General features: G+C 41.8%; 1 protein-coding gene across 1 annotated transcript in view; it reads right to left on the bottom strand.

Moving 5' to 3' along the window:
* The window catches only part of dock11 (dedicator of cytokinesis 11), a 76,784-nt gene that overhangs the window by 14,389 nt on the left and 37,938 nt on the right, over positions 1-24,457 (bottom strand). The window contains exons 33-46 of the mRNA XM_028606241.1: positions 24,179-24,292; positions 23,704-23,779; positions 19,271-19,359; positions 16,916-17,036; positions 16,575-16,641; positions 16,394-16,441; positions 10,511-10,656; positions 7,590-7,705; positions 7,311-7,448; positions 6,071-6,253; positions 5,146-5,259; positions 4,804-5,019; positions 1,639-1,696; positions 168-274 (exon numbers count right to left, since the gene is read on the bottom strand). Of these exons, the coding sequence (XP_028462042.1) occupies positions 168-274; positions 1,639-1,696; positions 4,804-5,019; positions 5,146-5,259; positions 6,071-6,253; positions 7,311-7,448; positions 7,590-7,705; positions 10,511-10,656; positions 16,394-16,441; positions 16,575-16,641; positions 16,916-17,036; positions 19,271-19,359; positions 23,704-23,779; positions 24,179-24,292 (1,593 nt within the window). The remainder of the gene's footprint in view (positions 1-167; positions 275-1,638; positions 1,697-4,803; positions 5,020-5,145; positions 5,260-6,070; positions 6,254-7,310; positions 7,449-7,589; positions 7,706-10,510; positions 10,657-16,393; positions 16,442-16,574; positions 16,642-16,915; positions 17,037-19,270; positions 19,360-23,703; positions 23,780-24,178; positions 24,293-24,457) is intronic.

The following is a 24,457-nucleotide window of genomic DNA, read 5'->3' as shown; positions in this document are numbered from 1 at the left end:
AAAGTATTGAGTTTAGATACTAGATGTAGAATACAATGACAATCCAGCCAGCTGCTTGTTTGTGAGCTCAAATCAGTATATCTGAATTGACCAACTAATGCCTAAGTTATTTTTGTCACTTCACAATGTCTGATGTAAGATACCAAATCCTGTCCGGACGGCCACACCTCAGTGTAATAGACATCTTGCATTCCAGTGTCTTCCCTCATGGCAGCTTCCTCTTCAATATTCAAGGTTATCTTCTTAAAGGCTGCAAGGCCGCTGGGGAACAACTCTAACAAATAAACAGCAAAGACAAAGTAAAAAAACTGGCTCACAGACTGTAGAAGTCCAAAAACCTTCTACCAAATACTGTATTTCATGCATGTAAGTTCTGAGGTTGCAACAGATGTAGCGTCACAGCAAATAGTTCTAAAACAATTAAAAAAAAATCATGAGTATTGGTAGAAAAAGGGGTGCTGGCAATCCAGGAGTGGGCTTGTGAGATGGCTAGGTAGGCGGCGTTTGAAAAGATGTCATATGAACAGTTTGCCAGATTGAATGTCTTTACTAGAAAATGGGGAAAGTACCTGAGCTTTCTGGAGGGCTCCCAGGAAGCTTTGTGTGGGGGAGAGACGTGTACAATGGGCTTATGGTGCTGTCATTAATACAGGTTTATTTTGGTTCATGGTTTATTGTCTATTTTGTTTCTATTTTGTTAAATGGTCTTGATTGTGGTTACAGTGTCATCTGTTCTTTTTTTGATCTTTTGTCTGGGTGGTGATGGAAGGGAGGGGTAGTCTGTGACTACCTAATACTATAAATCACATAATAAAAGCAGAGACAGTGCTGCCTCTTGACTAGACGGCAAACAAATACTGTATTTTGATAGGCGTTGGCTGTCAACCAACCGTTGCACCTCACAAATTATCTTTGTCCGTTGGGATTACTTAAAGATAAAAAAAACAACATTTGCCTAAAGGAGTATTTGACAGCAGGTTTTGCATTAGATAATGCTGCTGTTATAGTCAGTCTGTGGAGTGTTTGCATGCTGAATCTAACAGTCCGTAAACAAAGGAGTGTGTCTTTTATCACCAGTGCAGGTAAATTGTCTTAGAGAACCACAATGTTTTGCGTTTTGGTTAGGTGCATTGTACAGCTGTGTGTACTGTCTGTAGTCACGCCGTTATTGTGTTTGTTAGGGCTGTAATTTAACTCCTTAATTGGGACTGAAGTTTGACATAAGCAAATACTTTTTTTTTTTTTAGCTCCTTCCTCTGCAAACTAATAATTTGCTTGGTGTTTAATTACAGTTAATAACATGTGTGGAGGTAAAAGCAGTGTATTTCAATGAAACCTGAACAACCTTGTAGGACTGCCAAACTTCATTCCTGCCTCAAACTGCCAGAATAAAGGAATAAGTCATTCAGTGAATGACACGGCAAAATCAACAAATGAATGTAGGGCCCTTGGCTTGTGTGTGTAGTAACCGGCAAAAGTGACATGATAAATCCTGGTTTGTATTGTGTTCTTAATTCAATCTGCACGTAATCTTGTTTTCAGTCCAATTGTAGTGGTAAGGACTCTTCTGGCTCATAGAGGTGTGTGTGTGTGTGTGTGTGTGTGTGTGTGTGTGTGTGTGTGTGTGTAGGGCCTTACTTTTCCTGTGCAGGTATTCTGCAACCAGTGCAGCCACATGAACGTAGCACATGGCCGCCTGTGGAGACAACAAACACCGTCAGATTTAGTGAACGTTTCTATAGCAGAAACACAAGACCAAGAGTGGAAACATGCCCTTCTGTATGGAACTATAGAATAGAAATAAAATAGAATAAAAATAGAATAGAAAATAAAACCAAAACCAAATCAAATAAAATGTTTTAGGATATTTGCTGGGTTTGCTGTGCTATCTTCTCGTCTTTCCTCTATGTGAAAATTCCTTTTAGCCTTACGGCTAAATAAATAAATGCACTCAAACTCAAGCTAGCAATAAATCAACTGGACCACCCAGGTTCGACTTCTGTGTCAACCCTGACCTTTAACCTTCCTCTGGAGAGGAACAATAGAGTCTTAAATGTTATTACAATCCCTTTAAAGTAAAGTAGTAGAAGTAAAGCAGTAGCAGAGTTTCCCAACATTTCTTTTAAGACTGGACAGCGTGTTCATTATATGATTACTATATAAATAAATAAACTTCAGCTTTTAAGTCAGTATCAGGCTGAACATGAACCGGCCAATTTTTATTTATTAACCAGAAATAAACTAATTTTGTTGCAGCTATACCAAAATAAAATGACCTGATCTCTCTGTTTATTGTTGAATATTGTAAACACTGTAAACATTGTATTAAGCCAACAGAACATTCTGTATTTGGGTTCATTGCTACAGTGTTTTATTCAGCCTGTGGCCGAGGTCCAGCAGTACAACTATGTAAACCATGAAGGTATATATTTATTGATGTGTTAAAATCATTTTTGTTTATTCTGTCCAGGAGGGACCAGGAGTGATACAGTTAGTAATGCCAGAGACGCCCCAACTCAGAGTAGTTTCCTGTACTGTATCTGTGTCACGTGGGTTTCTCCCCTGCCACACCTCTTTACAGGAGTTTCTGCAGGTTTCACCACGTCAAATTTAAGACTTCTTTAAGACTTTTTTAAGACCATGATGAATGAAATTTAAGAGCTTTATCACAACATCAACTAAGACCTAAATTCAGTTTTAAACAAGCCAAGTATTGCTAAACTTGCACTTCCCCAAAGCTGAAGAATAAAATCAGTTTTATGCCTTTGGTACAATCAGAGAGAGACTTCTATATAATACTACTATATAAGTTTATGTTGGTTTCATTTGTAGTCGTAATACAGCGAAATTATATTTGGACTAGCAAAAGAAAAAACTACAACACCACGGAATAATAATAAAAAGAGCATTAGAGGTAGCATTGAATGGACGTAGGAAAATCAAGACCTGTTTTAAATTATTTAAGACCTATAACACAATACTTGAGCAAATGTGAGACGTTTTAAGGCTTAAAATTTTGATTTTCAAATTTTAGACTTTTTAAGATTTTTTAAGACCCTGCGGAAACCCTGCTTTAGGCAACTAGCGGCAGGTTCTGAGTGTATTGATTCCAATGGGAGGAGTAAATGTGAACACAGATTATAAGCGATTCTTTCGCTCCGTGGTAAATATTGGAGGCATTCTTCACATGCCACGTAACTCCTGAACATTCTGACACTAAAACGGCATTTTTCAGACGGACACATCAGGAGAAAATGAACTCCGTTTGAGACCTGTTTCTGTCTCAGGACCAAACTCTCGCGAGATCTGGCAACACAGACAAGCTATTGTCAACTAACGTTTTGTGAACGCCCTAACAAAACAAATCATGTGATGTTTAATATGTCCTTTAGCAGTGTAAATATCTAGTGTTAGCAAAAAATATATATGAATGAATTTAAACCTTAAATTCATCCACACGACACTTTCAAACGAGGCCACGCCCATTTAGGAGACCAGCAGTGTGTACCGTTTGATGTCATTGGCGCTGCTTGAAATGCGCTTTCTTTAGTATAGAGGCTCTTTGGTGATGCTTCCTTGAAACAAGAAACTGAAGGACTGACTCACTGTGTACTACCAGTAGCCTGGAAATCCAGACCCAAATCCGAAAGATTAAGGCTCTGCCATCGAGTAATGAAAATGGCCCAACTCGAGGGGCGCACCAAGCGTGCATTTGAAAATCTTACTGCACGCAATTGGACAACACTATGACCAATCACAACAATACACGGGGTGATGTATCCAGAGCCCCATACACTCAGCTACCGGCAGAGCTAACTGGTACATTAAACTGTCGTCATCTGTTTAGCTCGCCTCTGGGCCGCCTGTATCAGATACACCGATGTGATTGGTGCAGCTCGGCTACAAGGGCATAGTTAACGAGCATCATTACTCAATGCAAGAGTGACTCGCTGAGCAAATTCAAATTGTGCTCTCGCGAGAACTCTGGATTTCCAGGGTATACTACCAGAGTATTACTGTAGTTACACATTCTGCAGAGTGTTTGCTTTGGTGTTGCCACTGAGCATGGTCATGGGCCAATGTCACCAAAGTAAAACTGTTTAAGCCATCACTGATCAGTCTTTTTGTGTCTTGATCAAGGTTCTAACAGTTTAGGATTTTCAATTTGTTATTTTATTTTATTTTAGTTTTGACTTGTGGATATCATTTTAGATTAGTTTCAGTTAGTTTTCAGAGTGTGTTTGCTAGTGTTTAGTTTAGTATTTGCTAGTTTAGAGTTTGGTTTCAGTTTTTCAGTAGTTTAAGTTTGTTATTTTCAGGGCCAGGAATAATGTCGTAGAAGTATGTACAGTAGCTACGTATACATAGAGGATTCATGGTGGGAGATTAGCCATGATGTTTAATGTTTAGCGCTACTTTAGCATCCCATGTGAAGAAGGTTACGGCACAGCTCCACCTCATGTCAAGTCCGTTCACTTTCTGTGGTTCAATGTTGCGAGAGCTGACGGCAGGTCATGCGGTCTTCTTTTTTCAGTAGTGATATATTATAGAGTAGCTAAAAAAAACCCTGGTCTTGATGAGATTGTCATTGTAAGTGATGGAGTAAAGAGGTAAGAGTCTATGCAAAGATGTGATTAAGTGGTCAAACAGCCGTCGTCCTATTGACATACGTTATTTTCCTAGACAGAGATAGCTATCTGGACACGGGTAACAACCAAAAAAGACCAAAACAATAAGAGACAGACAGGTGAAAATATGACACAAAGTGAAACTGCGATCATTCAAAGTCTTTGCTGCTGATACCTCAGACAGATCTCCATTCTTGAGATGTGCTCGCGCCATGCTGTCCAGCCAGGTTCGTCTCAGTTCGGGGGTGCTGGCGTAGGACCGGGCCAGGCTGTACTGGAGGTCCAGCAGCATCTCCGGGTCTTTCTCATGCTCCCTCATCTGGGCCGTGGCCATCAGCACTGTGCGGATGCGTTTGGTCAGACCCTTCACTTCAGAGGGGAATGCCGTGGACTGCATTGTACAGAAAGGTGTTAACACGGGCACACAGACTTGTAAAAAACATGATTGAATCTATTACAAAAAAAAGAATACAAGCAGGGGCTGTTTTCCTACGCATATTGTTAATGTATACTATACCTTCATGGCCTTGTCACTATTTGCAAAGTTGTTGATGATGGAGAGGGACTCCTGGAAGCGTGAACTGCCGGTCAGAGCCACGTCGGAGATCAGCTGGCTTACAGCAATGATGATCTGGACAAACAAAGGAGCAAAGAGAGGGGGGATGGATTAAAAATAGACAAACAAGGATTAAAGGGTAAAATAGAGAGGCTGAGGAGAAGCACAAAATGCAAGGAGGGTAAACACAAATCCACAGGAAATAGTTTATGTATTGACCAGAGTCCAGTGAGAGTGAATGGAAAGCTGAACGGCCTTCTGCTCTTGTGATAGATAGATAGATAGATAGATAGATAGATAGATAGATAGATAGATAGATAGATAGATAGATAGATACTTTATTCATCCTGAGGGAAATTTTAGGAAGGTCTGGTATGGGCTGACCATGTGATGCAATGACCATGATAAGGTGCTATGGTAGAGTGTGTGCAATGGTGGCAGTGCAAAAGTGAACAGTGCAGGGATTGAACAGTGCAATAGCTTATTATTAAATATCAACTATGACTATGAAAAGACAAGAATGTAAACATAATAGAATTGCTTGACAACCAAGAAAAGAAATAATATACTTAATAATATACGTGTTAGCAGAGGAGCAGACTCAACAGTCTGTGTTTAAACTGTTCAAACGCCACCTCAACATTCTCCACCTGCCTAATGAAAGAGTCTCTAGTACTCAGAGGAGTTTGTGTGGACAAAAGGCTAAACATCAGGGTGAATAAGAATGGAGATCATGAAAGACCTTGTTACGGACCACCAAGAGTGTTAACTGTTGACAAGCGCGGCTGTTGTTCACATATATGAACAGAGGCCAGACCATTAGAGGGATGACATGTTTCCTCTGTTCTTTCCTCTACTTCAAAAGCCCACGCCCGCTCCCCTTTACCTGCAGGTGCGTGCGCAGGAAGGTCTTCCTCTTGGTGTACTCGTAGTTGTTTCTCATCAGCAGGTAGAGCAGGGCCGACACCTCGGCCCTCAGGCATCCCAGCTTGGAGACGCAGCACTTGAGCACCTCGCAGCACAGAGCTTCGCACAGCGTGACGCGGCCCTTGAACAGCACCGACGGGAACTGACGGGACAAGGTGTTAGTGTGTTAAAGGACAGGGATGCCATTAGAAAAATACTGTAAGTATGTCGGGCGAAGAGCAGGAAAATGGCAGTGAGACATTAGAAAGGAACCAGAGCGGTGTGTCCCAAAAAACACCTGAAACCTAAAAAAAATAAAAAAAGACTGTTATATGAGGTTTGTTACCAGGTAGGATGAGTATGCCTATGCACTTTTATTTAAAAAACATGGACTTTTATTTTTTTTTATCCGGTAATTTCTGCAAATAAAGATTAGGCTACACTAATATTATTAGTATTATAGTATGATACTATGATGGCTGGGTAGGAGTGTTTCGGACTTGTGTGATTGAAACATTTGCAATAACTCCAGAGCGCTGTAAAGTCCAAAACTTTAAATGTATTGGGAAAAAGATAAAGGTTATCATTTCCCAATTTTTCAACATGTTTTTATTTAACGAAATTATTCTGCTTCAGTCCATATCTGTGAGCGTCGAGTCTTTCAAAAACAACATTTTCACTGCGAGACAGGAGCCACACAAACAAAACATGCTGGAACAGAGTCTACCATGCTGCTCTCTTTGTGATTCATCACACAAGCAGCCCAGTGATACTGCTGATACTGTACTATCAGTTATATCACTATAGAAGAGCGCGGTCCACTCCCTAGGGAACTTCAAGAATCTGAGATCAGGTTAGAGCTTGCTTCTACTCCCAATGAAATGTGTAAGTAATACGTCTTAAAATGAGAAATATTAGGGGTAAAAAGGCAGCAAGTGCATATGGAAACAAGGCAACAGCAACAGCAACAAACACAGGGAAACAGGAAATATTTGTTATGCTTCCGCTCTCTTTGTCAATGATAAATGACATTTCAACTAAGCAGTATTTCCTTGTTTTGAATGTTAGAAATAGCACAAAGAGAGACCCGATCACACGTAGGCTAAACAAGTGACAACATACATCACTTCTGTTTGTTTAATCGTGGTGGGAAATGTCGGCAGTGTCCAAACAACAAAGAGCGTCACAGCCTGTGTGCACGCTTGCGGGGGTCAACGTACCTTGTTGATGAAAGCCCTGAGCGCGGCGAACACATGTCTGAGGGCGGCTTCCGATTGGCCGACTTTGAGGAAGGTGAGGTAAACGTCAAACACCTTCTTCATCAGGGGGTTGTGACCGTCGCTGTCCAGCAGCTGGGTCTGACACACGCACACGTACAGACTTAAATTATTTCCTAGGGACTAGATGCCTAACCCCAAACTTAACCGCAAGAAACGTATACAGTAATACGCGTGTGCGTGTGTGTGTGTGTGTGTGTGTGTGTATGTGTGCGTGCTGACCTTAAAACACTGAGTGAAAAGAGAGAGGACATCCAGGACGCTCAGGGACACCTCGGTGGAGATGTTGCCCTCCAGCAGAGCCTGATGATGGATCTCTGCCTCTGATGGCCCCGTTCCTAGAACACACACAGACCACACACACACACACACACACACACACACACACACATAAAAAAAAGAACTTCAAGACACAGTGTGTGGTAATGATTCACACGTGGAATACATAAATAAAGAAGAAACACCAAAACACATAAATAACTCACATCTGTGTAGAAGAAGCTGATGATTACCACATTCGGGGGTTTCCGAGCCACATAAAATGAAGACATTTGGGTCACTGCTGCCCCCGCTTTGGTTTGAAAACTCCGGGGCTGCTTTGTAGTCTAGACGACGAGGTAACAGTTCCACCTCGTCGTCAGTCCAAGCTAATTAATCCCTGCTCTTACTTTTCGCCATTGTTGTTCTTTCCCACTCTATTTTAAACTTATACCCTCGTGATTTTCAACCGCAGATAACGACAGACAATCTATTTTCCGTTTATACCGGCACGCACACGCCCAGTGTGTGCAAATAGTCATGTAATATATGCGTTGTCAGCCGCGTTAATGTGGACGGAGATTAGTTCTGCTACGGAGCTTAAACTCCTCGTGTGGACGGAGAACGCCATTGTCTCAAAATGCAATGTGTAGATGTAGCCTTGTTTTTCAAATTTTATTATAGTTCATAAGTAGAGGTGTGACGAGATTAAATGTCACCAGATTTCTCGTCGAGGTAAGAAGTGTCTCACGATATCAGTACTCAAGTGCAGCGCAGCAGCCGGCATGACGGATGAGTCTGACTTTGACCTCGAAATTAGCATAAAAGACCCCCGAGTTTACTTTTGCAGAGTGATAGCGGAAGAAAAAAGCTGCCTGTAAAACCCAGAGTTAGAACATTGTTGGAACAATCTGTCCTGTGCGTTAAAACATTAATACATAATAAGTATATTTGCATTAATGTTATTGGAGTTTTACGTTGTTTTTTTTAATAAGGTCGGGAAGGAAAAGAAAAACCATGTTTAAAGGGGGGAGGCTAATTTTGCAACTATTATCATGCACATACATACAGCAGTGGAGTATGTGACACAATAGACAATTAAAAACATATACAAGAGAAAGATGTTAATAAAGAATGGAAAATGTCACATTGCTTGCTCTTGAAGGAATTACTGGAATTGTTGGGGCTTTGTAAATTATAGAGAGTAGTCTAGACCTACTCTATCTGTAAAGTGTCTCGAGATAAGTCTTGTTATGATTTGATACTATAAATAAAATTGAATTGAAAATGAATGCAGCACAGGCCGAGATATGCGGATATCTTGTCCCGCCCTCTAAAGGCACCAGATCCTAGAATTACCATAATGCAACTCAGTAGCATACTTAATTACAATCTCCTGCCTGAGAAATGCAAACATGCTTCCAACTCCACGGACCCACATTGCAAAACAAGGTTTCTGTCAAAAAATGTTCTCACGTCCAAACAGACATATATCATCACATCGATAGTCTCCTCCTGCCAATTCTGCTAACCTTCTGCTAACCTCCTGGCGACTCTGCTAGCCTGGGCTAGCTAGCCGTCTGGTTCTAAGTGTAAACATCAGACATCTATGGCTACGATCTCTATCTCTACATCAGAGTTAGCTACCATGGCAAGTGAGTCTCCGAGACTTCAGCGCTGGCGTCATTCAACCGGGTGACTCATTTTCTGTGAGTGACTGCTTTATGCTGAATCATGCACAAGTTGAAGGAGCTGATGGGATAACATGTCACTGGAATTGTACCTCGTACGATTTCATGTGACAAATAAAAAGTTGATTGAGTTGTGCGTTTTACAGCAGCAAACTGTGTGTGTGTGTGTCTCTAACAACATTTGTGCTTGATTTTCTTTAGACCCTGACCAACTTTGCACTAACAAATCTTGCAGCCGTCTCCTCCCTTGGTTCAAAATCCAACTCATGTAGTCATGTTTAAACAAGGTTCCAACACTGAGATTTTGTTTGGTTTAGACTTTAATTAAATTATTGAAAAGGTTAATAATAATTTATACATCCCACAAGGGAAATGCTTCACTCTGTTGTTACCGGTTAGAACACACAGGCCTGCAATATACACACATGCTCAGTACCTATACGTGCACTAATGGAGAGATGGGGGGCTGCAGCTGTCAATCGACAGGCACCCTGAGCAGTTGGGGTTTAGGTGCCTTGCTCAAGAGAACCACCGTACTGCCAGTACCACCACCGTACTTTGGTCCGTATGGGGACTTGAACCATTGACCCTCTGGTTCCCAACCCAACTCCCTACAGACTGAGCTACTGCCACCCCTGCCATTGTACTTGTTTGTTCGGTTGGAGGGGCAGCATTTACTGTCAAATTCGGTATGGCTTTGTTTTACTGGAATTTCATAATAATGTCCTAGATGATTTCCTGGGTTATGCAATTTGCCACTAATCAAAGAGACAGTAATATGTACCAACTGATTTATTTGATTTTTTTGGAAAGAACCCGGAAATTATATAGCAGTTACATGGTTGTGTAGAGAAAGCAGACTTCCAGAGCTCCATTTAAATCTATACAAATATTAATGTATTCCTGGAAACTTTTTTTCCCATCCATCCATCTTCGTCCCCATACGGGGTCGGGTCGCCAGGGGCAGCAGCTCCAGCAGGGGACCCCAAACTTCCCTTTCCCAAGCCACATCAACCAGCTCTGACTTTATTTTGTTGAAAACACCTTTTCAACAAGTCCTTTTAATGAACCTTTCTAGGACAGCGCGATTACACATCACTTCCTTTGTTACTAGGAAATTATGAAGGGGAGGAAAATAAACACAAGATAAGGTGTGACCTACAGTTTTGCATATGAACTGGGTTGTGTGGTTACCGATATTGAGAGTGAGGGAGGTTTCCATGGTGCTGAACTGGTGTAACTTCGTCTGCATGAGGCTGCCTCGGTTGCAGCGCATGGCCGGCATCGTCTGAGACTTCCTGTCTGAGGAGAACAGCTTCGGCACGCATATGTCCTGACTCCTGTATGAAAAATACATCCACGGAGAGAGCGCGCGTGTATTAGTTTGAAAGAGAAGGGAGGGAGATACAGAAAAGGATAATGAGACCCTGCACATATGTAACCTATTGTATTAACATAAAGTAATACCTAAGCATATATGAATATTTTTTTGTATTATTGTGTCATGCATACAATAAAATATGCCCAGCCCACACGGGCTTACAAGACACCATTACCTAGGACAAAAGACCAGATGCCAAAGTAACCACACAAATAAACGTTCTAGTCTTTTTTGCCAAGCTTTAGAAACAAAAGTCGTCAACTTGTGAATATTACATTTATACAACCACTCCAATTGGTCATCATCCGTGCACCGGACCATTTCAGGATTTTGGACAGACATTTCACGTAAGATCGGTGTTCTTAACTCATCATAATACGGACAATACAGGAGAAAATGTGAATCGTTCTCAACTTCTCCTAGTTCACATAGTTCGCACGACGTGTTTTTGAATCTACCTACTTCAGGGACAAGGGGAAGGATTCCTGTTCTCACCTGAGCCACCAACCACCTCTGACTTCTCGATAAGTTTGCTGTAACATATAGTTCAGGACCATAATAATGTTTGATTTGAATATATAAGTTTGTAGTTCTGGTTTTAGCAGAATGTCTTTTGACCATATTTCTTCAAATCTTGCAAGTAACTTACTTCTGATTGTGTACATGCTGCGAGTTACATTATTACTTTAAGTAAGTAAGTAAGGTTTATTTATATAGCACCCGTTACTAGAAATGCATTGATTACAACTTTCTAGGCCGATTTCCGATTTTCATTGAGTTAGGCCAGCCGATACCGATTTTAGCCGATTCCGATTTCATTTTTTCTAACCACTTTACAGCACACACAAATGTTTATTTTCTATCTTTTCTTTAACAGAACATTTTACATATAACATTTTTTGAACAGATAATGGATCACTATATAATAGAACTATATAAATTACTCCTGGTGTGGGAAATTCACACACATCTAAAGTGTAATGTTAGAACCATTTCCTTCTTTTCACATCCAATATAAAAAAAAATTTAGATTTTTGGTGTCGTCCCTCCATGGCCTACTTTTTCCTTGCAGGTGTTGGATATTGCAAACTTGTTATCTTCTGCACGCGCTTCACACGGCGGAAAAGTTGAGAGAAAGGAAATAGAGAGCGTGCTGTGACATCGGTGTGTGCGTGCGTCCTTGAGAACTGTAACTCGTATAACTTCTGTTGTCAGTTAATTGTAGCGTTGACCGGCATGAAATCGGCATATGTCACCCTGACCTGCAGGTTGCCGGTCATGTCCGAGCACGTGAAAACCGGCCAATTCCGGTGACCGGCCATCTCTACCCGTTACAGATACAAACTCACAACGTGCGTAACACTGAAAACAAAAATACAAGCAATAAAAAAAAAAAAAGACAGATAGTAACTATACACAGCACAGGGCTGACACAATTTAAATCACCGCAGGGTGACAGAGCCCTACCGTGGGCTGGGCGACACGATCACACGTCTCGCTCAGCGGCGGAATGGGCTCTGCGGTCCTTGCTGGCCATGTCTGTAAACAACACACAAACATGCGCACACCCGCTTTCGGAGCACAGCGCGGCATAGATGAGTCTGACACACATGGACTCATGGATGTCAAAGCTGATAACACGGGGCTACACACTCCAGTTCGCCTCCCCCCCCCGCCTCGCTTTGCGGGTGTGTTGGAGACAATCGTGTCATCTCAGGCAGAGTCAGAGGCCATGATGTCAGAACTAGAGGAGCTACTGTCAAAAGGGGCGATTTCCCACGTTCCTTCAGGGGAGGAGAACGAGGCATTTTATTCCCGCTACTTTCTCACTCCAAAAAAAGACAGGCGGTTTGCCCATTCCACATGCTGACTGTCAAATGTGTTGGAATGTGTGCGCCACCATGAGAGGTTCATGTCTGTGGATCTGAAAGACGCACACAAATTATTCCCAGACACAGGAAAGGGGCTTTTCCAAGGGGCCCATTTCCAGTACAACCGGCTGCTGTTCGGGTACTCACTGGCCTCCCGCACTTCAGCCGTTGCGGAAAAAAGGCATCAGAGTCCCGTTTTATCTGGACGATCTGCTCATTCTGGCTTTCTCTCGGGAAAAGTTTTGCGACATCTGCAAACACTGGGCTTCGCTGTAAACTGGCAAAAAAGCTCACTGCTCCCCGCACAATCGATAGTTTATCTGGGCGTGGACATAAACTCGATTGTCATGAGAGCCAGGCTGTCAACGCCAAGATGAGACGCACCGATTTCTCGGTTGTCGCGTACCACACGCGGCAGTGTCAGTCTGTGATGCGTCTTCTGGGCATGATGTCTGCGGGTCACGTAGTAGTCCCCGTGGGTGTCCTCCACATGAGGAATATCGAATGCTGACCATCCCTCCCTCTCTTCAGTCAGACCTGGCATACTGGGGAAACCCCCGGATGACGTCATGCGTGACAGTGTACACAGACTGGCTGGGGAGGAATGTGCAAGTCACAGGTGGTGAGAGGAGAATGGCCACCTTCCCCCCTCCCCCACATAAACTGCCTGGAGCTGTCCATAGTGCTGAAGTTTTTAAAACACTTCACCCCAGTGGTAGCGGGGAGACATGATGTTGTGCGAACAGACGATACAGCAGCAGCGTTCATAAACCGCCAGGCCGGCGTGCGCTCGGCCCGGCTATTGGAAATAGCCAGGAGTCTCCTGCTGTGGGCCCACAGTCATCTGTGGTCCCTCAAGGCTGTTTACATCCCCGGGGTTTTGAATCGGGCGGCAGACCTAATGTTGAGGGGAGGGCCCTCTCACAACGAGTGGAAATTGAATCCCTCTATTGTTCAGAAGCTGTGGAGCAGGTTGGGGAAAGCGGAGCTGGATCTGTTCGCCTCACGAGAGAACACACAGGGCGCACTGTGGTTTTCCTTGAGCACACGGGACAATCCAGTCCTCGGCATAGACGCCTTCTCCCACCAACCCTGGCCCAGTACCCTCCTATACGCTTTTCCCCCGGTCCCTCTTATCCCTCGCCTCCTGGAACACATCCAGGAGGAGACTCGAGTGCACGAGCCCATCCTGGTTCCCGACTCCGGTTCAGCTGCTGGCGGGTCCTCCCTGGCAACTGCCGCGGCGCGAGGACGCTCTGTCACAGCTGGACGGCGCAATATTTCACCCCCCGGTGATAACTCAGCGGCTGTGGGGCTGGCTGCTGAGCGGGAACGCTTGCAGAAATTAGGCTTGCCTCCTGCCGTGGTGCGCACTATCCAGAACGCAAGAGCCCCTTCCACTAAGCGGACCCCATATCGTGTCCCCTGCCTCTCGTGTTGACTTATCTTCAAACATTAGTGGATAATGATTTGGCTCCATCTATAGTCAAAGCCTACGCAGCGACCATCTCTGGTTTTTGCGCACCCCCTGGTAAAGCGTTTCTTGAAGGGGGTCAGACAACAGAAACCCGCCGTGCACCCTCTCACACCCCAATGGTGCCCTGGTGCTTCGAGCTCTGGGGAAGCCTCCTTTCGAGCCCCTAGCACAAGCCTCTCTTAGGTTACTGTCACTAAAAATGGCGCTTCTCCTTGCCTTGACATCAGCCAAGAGAGTGAGCGACTTATGTGCGCTGTCAGTTTCACTGTCCTGCCTCTCCATTAGAGGGGACGGGAGCGTAGCCACCTTGCAGCCAAACCCCTCGTTCACACCGATAATTCTAACTAATTATTTTCGGGCAAGGGTTTTTTTTCCCTCAAGGGTTTTTCCCCCCGCCTCATGACAACAACGCAGAGGAGGTTTTCCACCGGTTATGCCCGGTGCGCCCATTAGCACAGTACGTTTTACGATACACTATAGGGAACACTCCCAAGGAGCGGCCCTTTCAAAACAGCGTCTGACTCACTGGCTTGGTCTTTGCAGCCAGCTAGGTCAAGTCATTACCATGGCAGGCTCTTTTACCAGAATAACGCTTATCTGATGCAATCTCCTGCCAGCGCATGAAAGAAAAAAAGAAAAAAAAAAAGTCTATGTTCTGCTTGTGGCCTCTGTGTTGCAGGTGGCATGGACTACATTAGCTTCGCATTAACCCAATAGCGTAGCTTTAGAGAGCGAAGCCTATATTGTAACTCCAGATTCTATGAGTATAGGCGCAGCCCTCTAAGATTCAGGCCACCTGCTCCTGTTACATTAGCTGAAGAAAAAGCTGATGTTGGGAGATGAACAACGGGTCCGCTCTGTATATATACAGTACCTGCGGACGTAGTTGAAGCCTGTACTGTACGCAAGGGCGGGAAAGAAAATCTGCGCATGCGCGAAGGGATAAACCTAAAATAGCGTAGCCTTAGAGGGCTGTGCCTATACTCATAGAATCTGGAGTTACAATACGTAACTATTGTTATGTTATGCAGGGGCTCTAAAAGTTAGCACCAGTACCTTTAAAATGAATTTGAAATTTGAAAGAAAGCCAGTGTAGTGAGGATAAAATTTGAAGACGGTTCAGGGAAGTACGATTCACACAATGATCTAGACGAGACCAAATAACTGCATAAATAATCATCCCCATCTCAACTTTAGTCACTGTTAAGGAAAAACTCAGGAGCTGCAACTCAATTCACGTATGTGAAGAAAATAAGGGAGACCTTGATGAATTACACATTCATTAAGGTCTCATTTAGCATTTAATGAACCCTCAATTGAGGTGAGAATGTAGGCAGGCAGTACAGTTTAACCACGATGTGTTATTATGCAGTGCCGTCCCAACTCTCTGAAGTTCCTGTCTTCCTGAAGGTGTATTTAAACTCATGCTGGAGGCATTACGTTTAGCTGAACCGTATGGATAATCAAAGATATTGCTGTCGCCGTAAACACAGATGCTAAAGCCTAGTTCAGTCTCTCTCTCTCTCTCTCTCTCTCTCTCTCTCTCTCTCTCTCTCTCTCTCTCTCTCTCTCTCTCTCTCTCTCTCTCTCTCTGAAGTGTGCAGAAGTGTGGCTTGCCCTCCGACCTCCAAAAGGAGACAGTCCTGAGACAAAACATTCCTTTATCATACAGCTGTCTACACTCTCTGAATGTGTAGCGAGACAAAGCATAATTATACATGAACAGGTTTGGTTATTACAGACTAGGCAAATACTCTCGTCCCCTGACCTGTGACCTATTACTGACCTGATGTTGTCTAAGCTTTCCCTTTAGTCTCATCATACCACAACATGGTGTCTCCTGGAAATTACACAAGTCACCACAGTAATTTAGCAATGTTCCTGGATTGGAAGGAACATGAATGCACCAGCTGGCAAACATGATTCTCAAGAAACAGAGAATGGTGAAAACCTAAATTACAACTATTAAGCCAAACAAGACAGATCATGACCAAACACCCATCAGAAATAGAATGTGTGAAATCTACCAAGACTACCAAAAGTAAATTCAGCTGGCATCTGACAGAGGACGCAGGTAAGACAACAGTGCTGTTGGGGGCGACCCATTTGTCTCTCTCTCTCTCTCTCTCTCTCTCTCTCTCTCTCTCTCTCTCTCTCTAAGGGTATGTTGAAACAATAATTAAAAAAAAAACACAAAAAAGAATAATAATAATATATACAATTATCTACTTATTTTGCCTTATATTATCTCTCTCTCTCTTTCCTGTCTATCTTCACTATCTATTGAAAATAAAAATGCCCAAAAAATAATCGTTAAAAAAACAGTGCTGTTGGTTTTTCAGACTTACCGAACAATGTTCCTTTTCCCAATGTAACGGAGCTGAACCAGACAGATCCTGCAGGGAGAGTGAAAATAATAGAAAATATTAGCAGGAGCTCAATTTACTTTAATGTTTTCTTCAAAAACTCAAGTCTCTTTGTTTACTGCATTACAACAGGCCATTATGGTGTTTTTTTTACACTACTCACTCTAGCAAGCTGAGGAAGTTCATGATGTCTTGAGGGCTGACTTTGTTCCAGTAGGCCATGAGAGTGTCTGTGGACAAAAAGAAAGCCATGTGTTGTTTTTTTAACCAACCATTAATCAATGTCTTGTCAGATGTGAATAAATAAGTCCCTGTTGATATTAGAGGACTCATGCAGTTAAACTGAAATCCTAGATGGGAGATGGATGGCTGACAATCAGTCAGTCCTAAACTTCACTGTTTGTGCAACAGCCGAGCCAAGATTCTTGGTAGACTCTATCCCAAAATAGCAGAGGGGACAGTTATGTAATATCCTGTGTGTGGCGGTTAGAGATCATCACTGACCCTCCGACAAGGTCTTGACGATGTGCAGGAAGGAGAGCAGGAGGCCCCTGATCTCATACTGTCCCAGTCTGCCGATGGGAGGCATGGGGCTGCTGCTCATGGTGGAGCCACGTCTCTGCAGCTGGAACAACAACACACACACACACACACACACACACACACACACACACACACACACACACACACACACACACACACACACACACACACACACACACACACACACACACACACACACACACACACACACACACACACACCAAAATAGAATATTGTCAATATTTTAAAGCCAAGCTCCTCCTGGCTCCCCTGTAGTCAGCACCCTGGACTTCCCTAGCTCCTTCTGAAGAGGTACAGCTTATGTACATAATTCCATTTACAAAAAAGGTTCAGCAATTTTCTGAACAAACAGCTGGGCACTTAAGTTTTTACCAAACCTTACTCATTTGTATTAATAATATTAATTCACGTTTAGTGCACTAATATTAACGGCACAAGATGATTCGACGATAGACTAAAATTAACATATATAATAATGATAATAAAGTATTTATATAAGCACTTTTCTGAACATTGTTACAAAGTGCTTTACAAAATCAATAAGATCAAATACAAGAAAAGAAAGAAGGAAATAAACATTTCCAAAGGCTTTCCCGAAAAGAAAAATAATGTCACTTAATGCAATGGAGTGTCTCACAGATGTGCTTTTAATCTAGGACATAGAGGAATGAGATATATCAGGAGTTAGTTAGTACTTGCTAGTAAGATCAGTTCATTGTTGCTTTGGGTCTGCACATGGGATTTGTTGACAGTAAGAAAAATGTAGAATTTTGCCAGCCTTATCCTCTTACAACTAGTGTGTGTTGCGGATGCTACTATAGATTCAACTATTCCAGCTAGAGAGAAACTCCATGTAATGATTTCTACATATTTTTGTCAGACTAGCCCGTGTTGAACAATTTATATCATGAAACTATCTGGAGTTTGCCAGCAGACAAGTGAGGAGGACATCTGTGCATTAGTTTATGATATGGGTAAAGTTTAGAAAAAGTTGTGGCCAAGAAGTACCATAAAGTTGCAAGGAAGTTTTAACCATTAGTTTTAAATTACCAGCTACCATAAACCAAAGGAGGTGTGCTGAAAATGACTGCAAGTATGTATTTACACAGATGATAAATAATCCACTCCAGTCCTACTTTATTCAACATCTGGATGCATGACGAGACAGCGGATGCATACAGAGCTCAGGCATCAAGAGCAGGAAACATAACAAAGCCTGGGTTTTTCAATAGTATTAGCATGTGTCCTTCAGCACAAAAAATGTGGTGTCTCTCATTCCAAAAGAACATTAACATCAAATCGATGGTAGTCTTTGGCGTGTGTTAAATGAAGATTGATTCTTATGTGATGTGCAACGGTTGCACAGCAGGAACAGTGAAGGACTTGTTATGTTGGCCCTGTGTTCAGAGACAACAGGCGCTTCCCACTGAGTGGACAATGTAGTACTTTTCAAAAACCAATAAGGAGATGTTTTCTTTAAAAATGACTCACATGACAGTTTGTTATGGGAAAATGTACTGTGGAGTCTTCAGATTCGTATCCAAAACAGTGTGTGTACGTGGCATGAGTCTTAGGCCACGTCCACACGTACCAAGAGGATCTTTTTTTCCCTGTCTTCCCGGGAACCGTAAAAAAAAAAAAAAAAAGTGCGTCCAAACGGATCCTTTTGTAAAAGACTCAACCACGCTACTTCATATTCCAGGCCTATAGGTGGCGCTGTTTCTGCTACAGAAATTCACCAAAAACGAAGAAGAGCACATTCTTCAATTCCTCTTCCATTCATAACATGAGTAGACTTTAATAACTTTCACCACTGCTCATTTTATAAAGGCCACCGCAAGAAAACATGTTTTTGCTTACATTGTATAATGCGCTGTTGGATTGCTTTTTATTTTGCAATTCTGTCTGCCATCGGACATGATTGCAGCGCGCTAGCTAGCAGAGCTAACGTTAGCACGCTAGCTAACATCGGCAGTCTAACAAACATCAATGATCCATTGTCTATTTGATAATCTAGCTACACGTTTTTTTTTTGCAGTAGCCTTTCTACAATAAGTGCTAAAACTTTATATAATCCATTCAAGGAGTTGATAAGTAGACCGTTGGTTATTAAAAATTGTACAAATCCTATACAAAGGGTTTGACAGACCCCCCACCCCATTTGGATTTTTTCAAACTCTTTAAAGTGCAAAAAAAAAAAAGATAGGCCCTAACCCATGGGCCATGCTGCGCTTTTATGATGACGTTTATGATGACGTTTTTGGCAGTAGGTTGGCAGGTGTGAAATGTTCTCACCTCAATGCTGTCTGGTGTTCCTGAGTCCATAAACAGAGAGCATCTGGAGTCCTCTCTCCTCACAACATGGCCATTCTGAGCTGGCAGACCTGGAGCCAACACAGTGCCGCATTGTTAATGCCAATTGAAAGCAGCACAATAAGCAATGACTCAATTTGACAATTGCAAATTTAGGGGAGATACTGATACTCTCTTAAACACAACAATGATTTTAGGCTAATATTAGATGCAAAATAGATACCAGATGCACTGGCACACCCATTAGTAATGTATTATTGGCTTCCCGCATGATATCTGACAGATGCACAGATCTTAATAAGCCATCCAAGGATAAGTCTACTGATTTTCAAACAGCAAGATCTGTTTACTACTCATAGGAAATAATATTGAGCATGTGAACCCAGTTGTATGAAGTCTTCAATGGCTCTGTAGGGGCATTGTAAAATCTGAGAACATAACCCTATGTTATGTCACCGGGGAAATGAAGCTACTGAATTGCATTTTGGGAAGTATGTGAAGAGACTAAAGGTCAGGAAATTTTGTCTCTCTTGTGAGTTCTTGGATATACACACACTATATATATATATATATATATATATATATATATATATATATATATATATATATATATATATAGATAGACAGTATGGGAAAAATAATGTATGTTTTTATACATTTGTATATTAAAGCTGGTAAACATTTTCTAGTAGAAACCCAAAATACAAGTTTGAACCTGAAAATTCGCATAATGTGGGACCTTTAAAGCACAATGGGAAGAGTCCATCACAATCTCTACCTCAGTTCAACAGTTTAATCAGAATTTAGCCTAATAAAAGGTGATAGAGAACATAGATTAAAATTCTTATCTGTTGCACTCAATGTCTATTTCTTACTGCTTTTTGCCATTGTTGTTGCTGTGACATCCTTGTCCTTTCGTCTTTTTTTATTATTATTATTTATTTTTATAATTTTTTGTTTTTAACATTTTCCAAAACAAAAAGAACACAAAAAGAAAGCCAAAGACAATAACAACAACATAAATCACAAGATACCTTACAAACGTACAGTGGCTTGAAAAAGTATTCATAGCCCTGGAACTTTTCCACATTTTGTCACGTTACAACCACATGTAAATGTATTTCATTGGGATTTTATGCGATAGACCAACACAAAGTGCCGCATAATTGTGTAGAAGGAAGGAAAATGATACATGGTTTTCAATTATTTTTTTACAAATAAAAAACTGAAAAGTGTGGCATGCAAAAGTATTCAGGCCCCCTGAGTCAATACTTTGTAAAACCACCTTTCGCTGCAGTTACAGCTGCAAGTCTTTTGGGGTATGTCTCTACCGGCTTTGCACATCTGGAGACTGAAATTTTTGCCCATTCTTGTTTGCAAAATTGATCTAAACCATTTTATAGTTGCTCTAGCTGTACGTTTCGGGTCGTTTTTTCTGCTGGAAGGTGAACCTCCGCCCCAGTCTCAAGTCTTTTGCAGACTCTAACAGGTTTTCTTCTAAGATTGCCCTGTATTTGGCTCCATCCATCTTCCCATCAACTCTGACCAGTTTCCCTGTCTCTGCTGAAGAAAGCATCCCAACAGCATGATGCTGCCACCACCATGTTTCACGGTGAGGATGGTGTGTTCTGGGTGATGTGCAGTGTTAGTTTTCCGCAACACATAGCATAGGCCAAAAACTTCAATTTTGGTCTCATCTGACCAGAGCACCTTCCTACACATGTTTGCTGTGTCCCCCACATGGCTTGTGGCAAACTGCAAACAGGACTTCTTATGGCTTTGTTTCAACAATGACTTTCTTCTCGCCACTCTTCCATAAAGGCCCAATTTGTGTAGTGCACAACTAATAGTTGTCCTGTGGACAGATTCTCTCACCTGAGCTGTGGATCTCTGCGGCTCCCCCAGAGTTACCATGGGCCTCTTGGCTGCTTTTCTGGTCAACGCTCTCCTTGCCCGGCTTCTCAGTTTAGGTGGACGGCCATGTCTTGGTAGGTTTGCAGTTGTGCCATACTCTTTCCATTTTTGAATGATGGATTGAACAGTGCTCAGTGAGATGTTCAAAGCTTGGGATATTTTTTTTATAACCTAACCCTGCTTTAAACTTCTCCACGACTTTATCCCTGACCTGTCTGGTATGTTCCTTGGGTTTCATGGTGCTGATTGTTCACTAATGTTGACTCTAACAAACCTCTGAGGCCTTCAAAGAATAGCTGTATTTAGACTGAGATTAGATTACACATAGGTGGACTCTATTTACTAATTAGGTAACTTCTAAAGGCAATTGGTTGCACTGGATTTTATTTAGGGATATCAGAGTAAAGGGGGCAGAATACTTTTGCACGCCACACTTTTCAGTTTTTTTATTTGTAAAAAAAATGTCAAAACCATGTATCATTTTCCTTCCACTTCACAATTATGCGCCACTTTGTGTTGGTCTATCACATAAAATCCCAATGAAATACTTTTACATTTGTGGTTGTAATGTGACAAAATGTGGAAAAGTTCAAGGGGTATGAATACTTTTTCAAGTCACTGTACATTATAATAACAGACATTGAAGACTGCGCAGTCCACAGGTGGAAGGCTTGAAGGGTGGAAGCTGCCTTCTCCATAGTAAGCAAATCCAGAAGCTCCTTCAACCAGTTATCTTTGTTATAGCAGTCGAATTTGCGTTTTCCAATTCATGAGTATAGTCCTCTTTATGGATAGAAAAGCTAGTGCAGCTATACGTTGTACAGGTCTCTCATGTATATTTTCCAGTCTGCTTCCCAATATACATACAATAGGGCATTAAAACTATAGTGGGTAGTTTCTGTTTCCACCATGAGGAATTCTAAGTAATGACAACAACACTGTCAACACGTCCACATGATACAAGCCTTCGGTGATCGCGCACGCGCACCCATCGCTCCCCAACGCAGCTGCTAGTAGCCAAGGAGGACACGGAGGATTAAAAAAAACATGGACTCTTCAGAAGAGGTAATTATCTTCACTCGAGTTTCTGCGCGGGAAATTCGCCAGACGCCACAATCTTCTGAACATAGCCATACTGAAAAATACAGAGAGAGTTGTGTGGAGCTGATAGTCTTAATTAGCTTTGTAGCAACTCATTTGGCAATGGCTTGAATGTAACGCCAATGTTACGCACTAAAGCTTTAAGGAATATGAACATTCAGAATAATTTTTAAAATATCTATTACCTCAGGCCAAAATCTCTTTAACAATGGACAGGCCCACAATTAATGCATATAGATACCACGCCTACCACAGTCATGCCAGCACAGTTCCGATGCATTGGGTCCATTTTTGTTTTTTTACTTATGTGGTGTAATATAAGCCCTATGTATGATCTTCATTTGTATAACTTACACTATTGGACATGGATGTTGAATGTACTTTCAATATCCCACTGATTTGTAGAGAGGGGTGAGCTAATGTCCCGTTCCCACTGTTGTTTGATGGAGATTGTGCTGTCAGGAAGGGATAGTCCTTTCATAATTTCATTCACACATCCCCAACCGGCACCGTCAGACACCGCCTACCAAGAGCCTGGGTCTGTCCGAGGTTTCTTCCTAAAAGGAAGTTTTTCCTCGCCACTGTCGCTCTGCTTGCTCTTGGGGGAATTATTAGAAATGTTGGGGCTTTGTAAATTATAGAGTGTGGTCTAGACCTACTCTATCTGTAAAGTGTCTCGAGATAACTCTTGTTATGATTTGATACTATAAATAAAATTGAATTGAATTCATGGGGGAAAAAAATAATTTTGCGATTTTCCTGCCAGATATTGTGATTACGATTCAATATTTTTTTTTTAGCAACATATTGCAAAATCTACAATCATGTTAAATAAAGTAATACAAAATAAATGAAAAATCCACTGAAAACAGGAGATTTCTGTAAACAATCTGTGATATTTAACATTATTCCAGCATGTATCTTATGAAAAAATAGTAAATAATGAAAGAAGGATAAAAAAGTAATACCATTTTTTACATCAAATGTTAAGCCAAACATTCAACCTAATATTTCACATTCAATTAATCACAGTCTTCACGATTAGCTAATTGCATTCTTTCAAATCGTGATTTTGATTTGAAAACGATTAATCGTTCAACCCTAGTATGCAAACTAAAATGTCTCCATTATCACAGAAGAGCCAGCCTCTGGTAAGTGCTATAATGTATGCGGTGCCCATTCCCAAAACAAGAAATAAACAGTGTACACTACAGCTACTACTGCATGCAGAGAGAGAGAGAGAGAGAGAGAGAGAGAGAGAGAGAGAGAGAGAGTGCTGCTAATGGAGCAATATGTGTGTAACATAAATATTGCCTCTGTGGGGATGATAATGGAGGATCTGTAAACAGGAAGAGGCCAGATGACTTGTGTACTGTGATTATAAGCAGTTCTGAACTCACCATGGTCTCTCTCAATTGCAGTGCTGATTCTCCTGCTGTCTGTTGAAGCGGTTGATATCAGGTCATCTCTGGAGCCCTGGACAACCACAAGATGGAAGAAATAAACTCTCGGTAGACTGATGTAAACTGTTACATACTGGAACACTTGCTTCAGCTTTTAATCAAGTCAGATTTTATAACAAACAATATGTGAAAGTAAAAAAAATTTTCTAAGCTACAGACTAGGGCTGGACGATTAATTGAAAATGTATCGACATCGAAATTCCTTTTTTTTTTTTTTTTTTCATTTCAAGCAATGTGTGCTTTCATTTATACATTTTCAATAAATAGCCATAAAAGTTCCCGCTTTGTACAAAAATATATGGGGGGAAGAAGAGTTGTATGTTTTGTATTTAAAAAAAAAAAAAAAAAAGAAAGCAGTAACCGAGCACTATGTAACCCTACTGTGGACATCCAGGGTCCCGAGGGGACTCACATTGAGGCCGAGCCCGGGGCTGGAGGTGTGCGGCTGGGCAGACAGCTGCTCCAGGTTCTGGTAGAGCAGCTCAAAAAGTGGTAGGTAGAGCAAACAGATCCTGGCCTGCTGGTTCTGAAACATTAAATATGACTAGATGAGCTTTTTATAGAAATAAATATACTGATCAAACTGATAAACGGATGTATTAATACTGTAGAGTGACATTAAATGAAGTCACAGGGGCAGACAAAATTACCACACCTGTAATAAAAGAAGGTTCAGGTTAAATACTTACAC

The sequence above is a fragment of the Perca flavescens genome, chromosome 19 (assembly GCF_004354835.1).
Source record: "Perca flavescens isolate YP-PL-M2 chromosome 19, PFLA_1.0, whole genome shotgun sequence".
Lineage (NCBI taxonomy): Eukaryota > Metazoa > Chordata > Actinopteri > Perciformes > Percidae > Perca > Perca flavescens.
This window is presented reverse-complemented; position numbering and strand designations above follow the sequence as displayed.